We start from the raw sequence: 13,184 nt of genomic DNA on the forward strand, positions 1-13,184 counted from the left end.
AACGGCCTGAGTCATAGTGTCCATGAACTGCAGCATACGACCCATGACATCCTGAAATCCCGGTGCAGATGTGAAATCCATCGGAGCTGGCTCTGCCACAGGCACCTCACCATGTTCCTCAATAACGGGATTCTCTGCTGGACCCACTGGTGGAATAACTGGAACAGTCCTGGGACGTCCTCGTCCCCTACCATGGGCTAGAGCCCTCCCTCGGCCTCTAGCAACTGGGGGAGTAGCTCTTCCCTGGTCTGGAGCCTCATTAGAGCGCGTTCTCACCATCTGTAGAGTAAGAGAAAGATATTTAGTACTACATCAATTGCACAATGGAAGATGAAGAAAGTTAGTTTTTTAACTCTCTATAGCCTCTCGAAGATAAGTACAGACGCCTCCGTAACGATCCGCAAGACTCTATTAGGCCTGCTCATAACTTGTGAGACCTACGTGAACCTAGTGCTCTGATACCATGTTGTCACGACTTAGTTTCACATATAGGTCGTGATGTCAAGCCAACTAGTAATTTAAACCCATATTCAATTCTTTTAAAATTAACCGAGTAATTAAACTCTTCTTAATTTTAGGAATTTAAAACAATATGAAAAGATTCTAGAAAATTAAAAATAATCAAGTCAAAAAATAAAATTCTACTAGTGTGTGTGCCAAGACCTGGTGTCACAAGTGTATGAGCATCTAGTAGATTATACAAAAAATAATTATAAATACTGTCTGGAATGAAATAGATAGAATAAAAATTCAGGAAGAGGCACTAGTTGCTGCAGAATGGCTCAGAAGGGCAGCTCACCACTAAGCCTCTGGATATCGAGGGTGCGCGCTGATAGGTCCAACAATAGCACCTGTCTCAGGTCCTACACAAAAGGCGCAACAAGTGTAGCATGAATATGTAAACAACGTATACCCAGTAAGTATCAAGCCTAATCTCGAAGAGGTAGAGACGAAATGGCCAACTTTGACACTCACTAAGGGTCAATAATAATAATGGAAGTAAAACTATAATATTTAAATCAACATGATTCACAGAGTTAACAATAATTTTATTTAACCAACAGAAATAATTAAATTCCTTTCAATGCAACAATTTTCAATCTATTAATTAAATTCACAAACTGCAATTAAAATAAAAGGTGTCGTATAATTATTATTATTAGGCACGATTTCTGCCGAGGCTGTACGACCCGATCCAGAATGTCGTGTACACTGCCGAGGGACGTGCGGCGCGATCCATAGAATCATCTTTATTGCCGAGGTGTTCGGCCCGCTCCACAATAAAGGAGGACATTTTCTTATGTACCTCCAGAATTAATTTAAACAGAAAATTAAGTATATGAGATTCTCATCTTTTACTATCTTTTCCTAACAATTCACAATATATTTCAAATAATTTAATTAAATAAAGAATACAATTTATACACATAATTTATGCTTTGAGTCCTAAACTACCTGGACTTTAGCATAGATAGTAGCTACGTACGGACTCTCGTCTCCTCGTGTGTACGTAGCCCCCACAATTAATAATAATTATTAATTTAATGACCTATGGGGTAAATTTCCCCCTCACAGGATTAGACAAGAGACTTACCTTGTCTCAAAGTCCACTTTCCGATCAAAATGTCGCGTAAAAACCTCAATTCTGCGCCGAAAAATCTGAAAGTATCCAAAAGTTATGTAAAATAATTAATACATGTTCAATATTTTGAAATTCACTTATTAAATAAATTATTCTATCCAAAATGGTAAAATTCCTAAAATTCACCCAGGGCCCATGTGCCCGGATTTCGAAAATTTTCAGATGAAAATGTTACGCATAATCTCAAGAACTCAAATATATAATTTCTATACAATTCCATAACCATTTTCGTGGTTAAAATCTCATTTTTATACAAATTTAGGTTTTTCATCTAAACCCTTGATTTCTAAGATTTACTAGTTATAATCTACCCATAATCTATGTATTTAACTCAAGGTGTGTAGAATTAACTTACCTCCAAGTTGTTAGTTGAAATCCCCTCTCAAAAGCTCTGAAATCGCCCAAACATGGAAGAAAATGGGCTCAAAATGATTGACCCCCGATTTTTAACCATTCTGCCAATCAATGGTTTCGCACCTGTGGAGGTGTACCACACCTGCGGCTTCCGAACCAACTATCCCCGCAAGTCATAAATTATTAAAAGCACATTCGAGAAATTTTATTTAGGGAAACGGGGTTCTAAAAGTCTAAATGACTGGTTGGATCATTACATGACTCCTAAAGCTAAGAAAGCCAAAACCTCCATAAAGAAATCTGTTTCAAAGTCAAAATCCGCTAAACCATCCACTTTAGCTAAAAGAACCAGGTTTACTGTGAAATCAAGGAAAGTGAAAATTGTGGAGAAGAAGAATGGAGTGGAGAGGAAGAAGAAGATGATTCTGATGCTGAGAAAGACAAGATGGTCAAATTTGGAAAGAGGACTATCTTGAAAGGCAGACTCCTCAGGGACTTGGAGGAGGAAGCAATGGTGATGCTTTTGGAGAAGTTACAGTTGCAAGGCTGGAAGGACATGGTCCTTCAGATGGATGGAAGGCTGGCCAGAAATGAAATTATGGAGTTTATGGCCAATTATGAGATAAAAGGTGGTAGGGTCACCAGTGTAGTAAAGGGGGTGAAAGTAACTTTTGATGAGAAAGAGCTGGGAGAGATCTTGGGTGTACCTGCTGAAGGGTACAATGATTATAAGAAACTAAAATGGCCAAGTCTAGAGAATCTCCCTACTGCCCATGACATTACTAGGAAATTTGGTGACAATAAAGAGGAACTTGAGCCCACGGCTATTTACAAAAGTGAGATGAATCCACCCCACAAAGTGCAGTTCGAATTTGTAAACAAATGTGTGCTTCCTAGGCAGGAAAGGAGGCACATTGCCACATTCATGGATCTGGTCCTTATGGAATGTTTGGACAGTGGGTGGAAAATCAATTGGCCTGGGTTTATAATCCAGTTTCTTGATAGGATTCTAAATGGTACTAAGACTCATGCCATACCCTATCACTTTATTCTCACGGCTGTACTTGCACACTTCAAGGTATCCATCAAGAAATGGGAGGTTGGTACAAGCAAAGAACATTTTGGGGCAAATACTCTGACTGCTTGTGACTATGAAGTCCAAAGCACTCCTAAAGAACCCGGTTCATCCAAAAAGGTACTAGTGTATAGCAAAGTGCGAGCCTTGGTGCAAGAGAGTGGGGATAAGGATGTTGAGATTGATAGACTGAAGAAGAGGTTGGCAGAAGTGGAGACAGAGAGAGATGCTCTCAGAGCTGAGCTGGCAAAAGAAAAGGAGAAGAATGATGGCATTCTTCACGATATGCTGAAACTACTCTAAGCCAAAAACCAAGAACTTGGTCCTTCCCAGCCTTAAGCCTCCTAGCCTAGTGTAGATCAACCAGTGACCTAGTTCGGGATTTTTTTTTGTTTCTTTTGCTCATGTTCCAATGTTTTTATTTCTTCTTATGCTTTGTGGTAGGATCTTATCAATCAATGAAATTCACTGTCTTTTGCTCTAACTGTTTGTTTATATTTCTTAGATGGCTAATATCCTTAGATTGATATATGATGATAATCCATGATTGCATGTGAAGTAGCCCCAGTGGCTATGAGTAATTTCTATGTAAAATCTGGTTATCTAACATTATTATGCAACTTTTCGATGATGCCAAAAAGGGAAAAAGGTTGTGATTTCACTTTGGACAGTGATGTTTATAACCTAATGGACTTGGTCCTTGATGATAAGTGATTTTAAAAAGGTAAAATGTTCTAACATTGTGTTGATGTTGGGCTGAGTTGAAACACGGCCTAAGCTTATGAAAAGTACAGAGTTTGTCATCATCAAAAAGAAGAAATTTATTGGCCCAAGTGAAGTTTTGTTCTAAAGATTGACAAAGGAAGCTCAGGCATGAACCATGTCCATTCCTGTGTACACATACACGGGCAGATTCGAGCATGAGGAATGCACGTGAAGGAAATAAGCTTAACTTGTTATATCTGATATCTCCTGATCGAAAAGGTTGCATATTTGATAAGGAGAATGACTCCTTACTCAAAGAGAACACTATCCAAGATAAGGGAGGAGTTAGAAGTTGAGGATAACTAGAACTTTTCTACCAAGGAAGAGTAACATTAGAACTCTAGTTGTTTCTTATTCTACTAACTCTATATATTGCAGGATGTTCTCATTCTACAGGTACACACAAAAGCAGAATTTAAACGTGAGTTGAGAACAAAATAGGAAGGCATTTTGCAAGCAATTCTTGTGTGATTCAAGTGTGCGAATCTGAAGCTACATGAACCAGATAGAAGAACTAGTTCCAAGTGTCTGCCTTTTATTCTAGTTCAATTGTAATAGGTGGTTTTCAAATTGTACCTTTCAGCTTTATCTAGAAACAATTGTAATAGGTACTCTGAGTATTCAAGTTAGAGTTAACTTGAAGTTGTCACAACAGTTAGAGACTGATTGCCATAACGGGATTAGAGGTAATCCTTAGGTTTACAAAGAGTCTTTGTAAATACTGTTTTGGCTCAACGATTTAGTGAAGTGTTGGAAAAAATCCTACTGAGTAGTAGGTCGTGATTTTTTCACCTTTTGAGCCGGGTATTTTTCACGAAAAAATACTTGTATTCTTTACTTTTCACATTTACTATTTCAGCAACAGTAGGTTAAGGAACACTTAAAAGAACCAGATCCTTCTATAATCAGTGCACGTGGAAATTGAACACCACACAAATCACCCTTCTTGTGTGGCATTGAAATATAAAATATCAACCTTGAATAAATAGTATAACGTAAATATGTTTCTTATTTTGTGGAGTTACTAATTTCTGTATGATTTTGGGTACGTACTCTCATATTATTTTGAAGTAATCAAACCTTTATGTTCCATCACCTTTACTGCTTGTAAATATTAATGATACACGATTAATACTAAATGACCTAATTTTTATCGTGTTTTCACGGTCAAAACTCAAAAGGCTCATAACACATGTAGCTCATGACCATACATCACTGTAAATCTGTAATATTTGAAGTTTTTCCGTTTCGGAACTTCTATCTGGTTAGATTATGTTGGGAAAATTAATTCGCATAGAAATAATATTTACGGTATACGATTATAATAAATGTGGATTACTAAAATATTGTAACCAATAGTAATAATAAGTGAAACAAGGACACCGAGATTTTTACGTGAAAAATCCTTCTGAATAAGGGAAAAACTAAGGCCCGAGATGAGCAACTGATTTCACGATAGCGAGAATTTTATAATTTGTGGTACCGAATAAAATACTCCAAGACCACTAAACACTCAAAAGAAATAACACTCTTTTGATCTTTTCACCTCATTACAATACTGCTCAAATTCTCTATATTTTTCCTCAGAGTATTTTGCTTCTTACATTGTAAATCACTCTCTTTCTCTTTGTTTTGGTGTGATTACAAATAAAGGTAGATGCACCTATTTATAGTTGAAGAATGACCATATTGATGTATGCAATGACATCAATATTCACTTCAAAAGCTAGTTGCCCAAATTGAACTTCTAACTTGGTTGGCTTAACAAAACCAAAAGTAAGCTTCATCTTCTTTCACATGGACCATGGAATAGACCCAATAGATTATCCTTCTTAAAGATGAACAATTAGAATTCTCTAGTGGTTCTGAAGTAAAATCCTTTTATTAATGTGTTTGTGTATAAACAAAGGTAGAATTACCTTAGGTAGCTAGTAGAGCATAGATTTGACGCTACATGGATAAAGAAATGAATTACATAATTTTGAAAACTTATTGTGGTTTCAGAGTAAGGCCAGTTACAACTTGAATAAAATATTGTAATAATCTTTCAAAGACTTTTATTTAAGGATATTTTGTACTCCACTATTATATTTTATATCAATCTCCTATAAAAAAAAAGATCATATAGCTAAAAGAATATTTGTAATGAATAGTAAAATTATTCTACTCGTCATTTGATCTTAACCAAATTGACAAATATATAAATTAAAAAGCAGAGTGGTTGGAAGATTAATGATCACAATGAGGTTAGGACACAAAAGAAAAAACTCCAGCTAAGAGAGCGTTGCTTCATTTAATCCTCTCATCTGCCCTCCATTTATTTCCCTTTCCCTCTTCTCTTTAAATCACCACAATCTTCCCCTTCTTCTCATTAGCTCTAACACCACTATTCATCCTCTCTTCCTCTCTTCTTCTTCTTCTTCTTCTTCTTAGCTCTAACACCACTATTCATCCTCTCTTCCTCTCTTCTCCTTCTTCTCCTTCTCCTTCTCCTTCTTCTTCTTCTTCTTCTTCTTCTTCTTTAAGACAAAATGCCAGAAGTAGTCCCAAGTTTCTCTAATTCAGTGAAGCTCAAATATGTCAAACTTGGCTATCAATATCTTGTTAATCATATTCTAACATTTTTGCTTGTGCCTATTATGGTTGGTGTTACCATAGAGGTATTAAGACTTGGCCCTGAAGAATTGCTAAGAATATGGAATTCACTCCACTTTGATCTTCTTCAAATCCTATGCTCTTCTTTTCTCATCATCTTCATAGCCACTGTTTACTTCATGTCCAAACCTCGATCAATTTACCTAGTAGATTATTCATGTTACAAAGCTCCGGTTACCTGCCGAGTCCCATTTTCAACTTTCATGGAACATTCTAGGCTCATTTTGAAGGATAATCCCAAGAGCGTCGAGTTCCAAATGCGTATTCTTGAAAGGTATTGTTAGATAGTTTGTAATATAGTCAAACATCTCTATATAATAGCATCGTTTGTTCTGATATTTTTTTATTGTTATAGTGAAATACTGTTATAGAGAACATATATTATTACATAATATATATAAAAATAAGTTACGAGAAAAATTTGACGTTTATAGTGAATAACTGTTATATAGAGATGATATTATAGAGATGCCGAAGTGAGATTATCTAACAAAAAATAGCTTGAAGACTTTATATATGTAAAAATGGTATCTTTAATCTTATTAAAACATGAATTTAAATATACATATAAATTTTGGTTTTAAATTTACACGAACATGTCTGTTTATGAAATAAGATAACTTTGTGAATTGTTTTCTTTCAACTCTACAAGTTCATGCCTTTTTGAAGTGTGAATCTGTATTTTTTTTTTTTTGGTGAAAAGTATTTTTTTCAAAATTAAGGTGTTTTGTCAAGTTTGCGGAAGGAAAAAGACTATTTTTGAGTAGAAGCAATAGTAGCTTTTGAGAAACAAAAAAATGTAGTTTATTACTAGAAGCACTTTTGAAAAGTATTTTCGGAAAAATACACTTAGATTTACTTTTTAAAAAGTTTGGCCAAACACTAATTGCTGCTCAATTTTTTTTTTTTCAAACACAAATTGCTTCTCACCAAAATATAATTTTTGAGAAAGAAAACACGTTTTCAAAATTAGCTGATGTTAGAAACTATAGCCTATTTTGTTGTATCATGATTTTATTGTATCATGTTTTGTCTATATTTTCCAAATAGACAAGGAGTATCTTTTCAAAGTTATTCTCAGGCTTCAAAGCCTTTCTTTTTACTTTGTAAAATTTCTATATTTTTCTAACAGGTCTGGCCTTGGAGAAGAAACTTGCTTGCCTCCTGCTATTCATTATATCCCTCCAACACCAACTATGGAAGCTGCTAGAGGTGAAGCAGAGGTGGTCATATTCTCAGCAGTGGATGACCTAATGAAGAAAACAAGACTCAAGCCAAAGGATATTGACATTCTTATTGTCAACTGCAGCTTGTTTTCTCCAACTCCATCTTTATCAGCAATGGTAGTGAACAAATACAAGTTGAGAAGTAACATAAAAAGTTACAATCTTTCTGGCATGGGATGTAGTGCTGGTTTAATCTCAATTGATTTAGCTAGAGACCTTCTTCAAGTCCATCCAAATTCAAATGCATTAGTTGTAAGCACTGAGATTATCACACCTAATTATTACAAAGGTTCAGAGAGAGCAATGCTTCTCCCAAATTGTTTATTCCGTATGGGTGGTGCAGCCATACTCTTGTCCAGCAAAAGGCGCGATAGATACAGAGCCAAGTACAGATTAATGCACGTGGTCCGAACACATAAGGGTGCAGATGATAAGGCATTTAAATGTGTATTTGAACAAGAAGATCCACAAGGAAAAGTTGGTATTAATCTATCAAAAGACCTTATGGTTATAGCAGGAGAAGCTTTAAAATCCAACATTACTACAATTGGTCCTTTAGTTCTTCCAGCATCAGAGCAACTCCTTTTTCTCCTCACACTTATTAGTCGGAAAATTTTTAATCCCAAGTTGAAACCTTATATTCCGGATTTTAAACAAGCGTTTGAACATTTTTGTATTCATGCGGGCGGTCGGGCTGTTATTGATGAGCTTCAAAAGAAGCTACAATTGTCTGCTGAACATGTAGAGGCATCAAGAATGACTTTGCATAGATTTGGTAACACTTCATCTTCTTCACTATGGTATGAGATGAGTTATATTGAAGCTAAAGGGAGAATGAAGAAAGGTGATAGAGTTTGGCAGATAGCATTTGGGAGTGGATTTAAGTGTAACAGTGCTGTTTGGAAATGTAATAGAACAATAAAGACATCAACTGATGGACCATGGCAAGATTGCATTGATAGGTATCCAGTGCACATTCCAGAGATTGTCAAGCTCTAAAAACAAAACCTATATGTTATTCAAAAGAAAATATATCAGGTTGTTCATAGACCTTGGTCTCTGTTAGTAGTTTCCTTACTATAAATATGCTATATATGGTGGTTTTCTTTTTCTTCTTCTTTTTTTTTATTTTTTTACCGTAACATGTTAATTGAAAGAGAAATGTTCGGACAAAATAACATCAATATAATTCAGTTTATTTACCAAAAAAAAAAAAAAACATCAATTCAGTTAGTTTAGGGTGTTATTAGGGTTTTCTACTACTATATGTCTCTAAAGGTTGTAGTTTTTATTATTATTTCATAAGGTACTATTCTCTCTCATCCTTTTTTATTTGTGTTTAAGGTTTTGGCATACCAATTAAGAAAATTATTTAAAATAATTAATCATAAGGGGTATTTGATTAAATTCTCCTTATTTTTATTCTTTAAATGGGTAATTAAAGTTAAATGCCTTTGCAGTGGTAAGCGTGAAAATGGGAAAAAAATAATTAATACCTTTTTTATTTTCTAAAGTCATAAATATTTTACACCAAAATTTTTAATTAAAGCGACATATAGAAAATGAGCGAAAGTAAAAATGGTTGGGTGTTGAGCGAAAGTAGCATAGCTTCGGCCCTCTTTAATTAATTGTATGAGGGCATAAAAATGACATTACTCTACTTGCTATATTAGTCCTCCACCAGTAAAAATTGTTGGGTGTTGGAACACTGACTGTAACTTAGGGGTGGGCATCATACCGGCCGAATCGAAAAAACCGGCCGAACCGTGAATTTCGATTTTTCGGTTTCGGTTTAATCGGTTTTTCGGCCGGTGCACGATTTTTAAATTATTAATTTTTGATTTTTCGGTGCGGTTTACGGTTTTGGTGTTTCGGTTTAACCGAATAACTGAAATTTTGGGTATTAGTTATTACCCATTTTAGGCTGAAGCCCAATTTAGTTTACCCAAATCCAAACTTATTGATAGTCTTCCTAATACCCAAAATCCAAACCCATCGGTTACAACTGACTAAATCACTAATACACATTACACTTAGTCACTTCCCATTTTCCATTTCCCAAACCTAAATAAAGAATTAGATTTAGGGTTCTCAAACCTACATCAATTGAAAAGTTCGCCTCTTCGGTTCTTCCTTCTTGCTGTGCGACTGTTGCGACTTCTTCTGAGTTCCTGTGAGTTCTGCGCCTTCTTCCTCAACTCAACTGTGACGCCTTTTTCCTCAGCTCGTCGCTCATCTTTCATCCTCAGGTTAGTGCGAGTTCTTCTGAGTTATGAAGAAAGAAAATATCTTAATCTTTTGTGTATATTGATTTTCAATTAGTCTGACTGTTAGTCTTTTGTTTATATTGATTTTCAATTATCTCACTGTTATTCTTTGTGTATGAAGAAAGAAAATGTCTCACTGTCTTAGTCTTTCACTTCAATATATTTCAAAATCAGGTCTAACGTATGGACAATTTTACTTTAGTATTAAGCACCATAATTTCTCTCAAAATTTCAAAAAGCAATCAAGTACACCAATAAAATAATAAGGTGCTTGGATGTTTCTGCCAAAGGAGATTTATGGCCAACCGAAAAAGCAAAGGATTTGCTTTACATACCACTACAATAAATAAGTATTATAAATAAACTCTAAAGTTAAAAGAGAAAGGTGCTTGGATTTGGATGTTTCTGCCAAATGAGGTTTCTAGGTAGATGGCCAACCTAAAAAGCAAAGGATTTGCTTTACATACCACTACAATAAATAAGTAATGTAAATAAACTCTAAAGTTAAAATAGAAAGGTATAGATTAAACATGTTTTCACTTATGAACATAGAAAAATTAGTATCTACACATAATCGTTTGATAAATGCTGTATGTACTAGTAAATGGATTCAAGGTTCTATAGCAGTAAGAACGATTGAACAACCAAATAATGTTAATAATCTCATCACTACTAGTACAAAATCAGTTCAACATGAAAAGATGAATCAAAGAAAGTGCAAACTTTAACCTTATGTAAAATATTTTAAAGGCAGTTAACCAGAAATTTAATCTAGTGAACAACAGATTAGAATAGAAAAATACTTACCAAAATTTTAATATCAAAGAATTAGTTTTTTTCGATATTTATTATATATGTCGCTAAATAAATGTCGTCGTAGCTATGATTTCTTGTAGTGTCTATTTGTTATAGACTTATAGGAGTTCCGACCTTAATTCTATTTTCATTCGATTTTCTATAGATGGTAGAAGTTGAAAGTAGAGTAAGTGGGGTGGGTTCATCTGAAAGCGAAATCACATCTTCACCAACAAATTCAGTTGAAACTAGTCAAGGCCCAAAAAATAAAAAATCCGTACAATATAGATCAACTGCTTGGGATCATTTTGAAAAGTTTAAAGATGATAATGGAGGTAATAGAGCAAAGTGTAGACATTGTGGTCGTGATTATAAGGCTAATTCACGATTGAATGGAACAACATCATTGAATACTCATTTAAAGAAGTGTCCAAAAATACCACGAAAAGTTGATAATACTCAAACACAATTGTGTTTACAAAAGGATGGGCAAATTAATGGTGGGGTGCTTTGAAAATTTGAACAAGAACTAGTTAGGAGGGCTTTAGTTGAGATGGTAATTACGGAGGAATTACCTTTTAGTTTTGTTGAAAAGAAAGGCTTTAAGAAGTTTATGAGCATAGCCCAACCTCTATTTAATGTTCCTTCTCGTAGGACAATTACAAGGGATTGTTTTCAAGTTTACAATGAAGAAAGGCTTACACTAATAAAAAATTTCAGAGAAGTAAAACCAAAAATTTGCTTTACCACAGACACATAGACTTCATTACAAAGAATTAACTATATGTGTTTGACGGGTCATTTTATTGATAGAGATTGGGTGTTGCATAAAAGAATACTAAATTTTTGCCCTATCTCTAGTCATAAGGGTGACGAAATGGCAAAAGTTATTGGTAATTGTTTACTTGAATGGAAATTAGATAAGGTATTCACTGTTACTGTTGATAATGCTTCTTCGAATGATGTCACGGTCAAAGAATTGTCTAAACAACTAGATATGTGAAAAACTAATTCGATGAGTGGTAAGCATCTTCATGTGAGATGCATGGCTCACATACTTAATCTAATTGTACAAGATGGTTTGAAGGAAATTGATGTTTTTGTAAAACGTGTTAGACAAGCTGTGAGGTATGTGAGATCATCTCCGCAAAGGACCTTAAAGTTTAGGGAATGTTGTGCATATCAAGAGGTAGAATGTAGTAAAATATTGTGTTTAGATGTTCCTACAAGGTGGAATTCCACCTACTTGATGTTGGAAACGACGCAAAACTTTGAGAAGGCCTTTGACAAGGTTCATCTTTTTGATGATGGATTTTCTACTCATCTTTGTACGCATGTTTGTGAAGATGGGAATATTGCAGGTCCATTTGTATCTGATGATTGGGTGAATGTGAGAAACGTGATAAAGTTTCTTGAAAGATTTCACGAGCTCACCGAAAAAATTTCAGGTTCACGTTATGTTACTTCTAATTGTTATTTTGAGGATATATGTAAGCTTGATAGTCATTTGAAAGCTTGTTTAGCTAGTGATGATACTAATTTGAGTAAGATGTCAGGGAAGATGAAAGAAAAGTTTAAAAAATATTGGGGTGAACCGGAAAAGATGAATAAAATAATATTCATTGCTTCTGTATTAGATCCTTATAATAAATTAGAGTATGTTGGTTTTGCACTTGAGGAAATGTTCGGGGAGGGACCAGGGAAGAAATTAACGCCGAAGTGGATGCTTATTTAAATTCTTTGTTTGGGGAGTATAAAAAAAAATACTCCAAAGGATGTTATCTTCAATCATCTCCATCTAAATCTATTTCATCTTATGACACATTTGAGCCATCTAGTAGGAATGTGAGAACAAAATCTGTGAGAACAAAGCAATTGTTGAAAAGGCAAAAGGAAGACTCTAGAAGTGTAGGTGCTAAATCTGAGTTGGAAAGATATATTGGTGAAGGACAAGAGCAGTTGTCTAATGATTCTAATGACTTTAAAATCTTAGATTGGTGGAAAATTAATGCGCCTCGATTTCCTATTCTATCCGAGCTAGCTCGTGATGTGTTAGTCATTCCAATTTCAAGTGTTGCATCGGAATGTGCAATTAGCACCGGTGGCCGTATTCTTGATTCATTTAGGAGTTCATTGACTCCTCGGTTGGTGCAAAGTCTTGTTTGTGTTCAAGATTGGTTTAGATGTGAGGGTACTCCTATTAATGTTGAAGAAAATTTAGAGTTTCTTGAGCAAATTGAACTTGGTAAGATTTTGTGTTATATGAGTGTTTTATTGAAAATTAGTTTACTTTGTAAGTTTAATTGACACACTTTATCAAATTATATTTAGATATGGCAACGAGCGGAAGAGAAACTTGTATTGTTGAAAGAGATAATAGCATTGTTGATGCATAGTTTGAACAA

At 34.7% G+C, this 13,184-nt stretch overlaps 1 protein-coding gene across 1 annotated transcript; it reads left to right on the plus strand.

The window, feature by feature from the left end:
• The first annotated feature begins 6,186 nt into the window (after nt 1-6,186).
• LOC104094697 (3-ketoacyl-CoA synthase 6) lies at nt 6,187-8,828 on the plus strand. Its single transcript, XM_009600673.4, has 2 exons — nt 6,187-6,765; nt 7,624-8,828. The coding sequence occupies exons 1-2, from the start codon at nt 6,368-6,370 to the stop codon at nt 8,714-8,716; spliced, it is 1,491 nt and encodes a 496-aa protein (XP_009598968.1). The 5' UTR covers nt 6,187-6,367; the 3' UTR covers nt 8,717-8,828.
• The last annotated feature ends 4,356 nt before the right edge of the window (nt 8,829-13,184 follow it).

The sequence above is a fragment of the Nicotiana tomentosiformis genome, chromosome 2 (assembly GCF_000390325.3).
Source record: "Nicotiana tomentosiformis chromosome 2, ASM39032v3, whole genome shotgun sequence".
In the NCBI taxonomy this organism is placed as follows: Eukaryota; Viridiplantae; Streptophyta; class Magnoliopsida; order Solanales; family Solanaceae; genus Nicotiana; species Nicotiana tomentosiformis.

Bases quoted from the DNA above. Each gene is read 5' to 3' on its own strand.
- LOC104094697 (XM_009600673.4), top strand. From the start codon at position 6,368: ATGCCAGAAGTAGTCCCAAGTTTCTCTAATTCAGTGAAGCTCAAATAT. The intron at 6,766-7,623 runs GTATTGTTAGAT...TTTTTCTAACAG, and splicing joins CAAATGCGTATTCTTGAAAG to GTCTGGCCTTGGAGAAGAAA.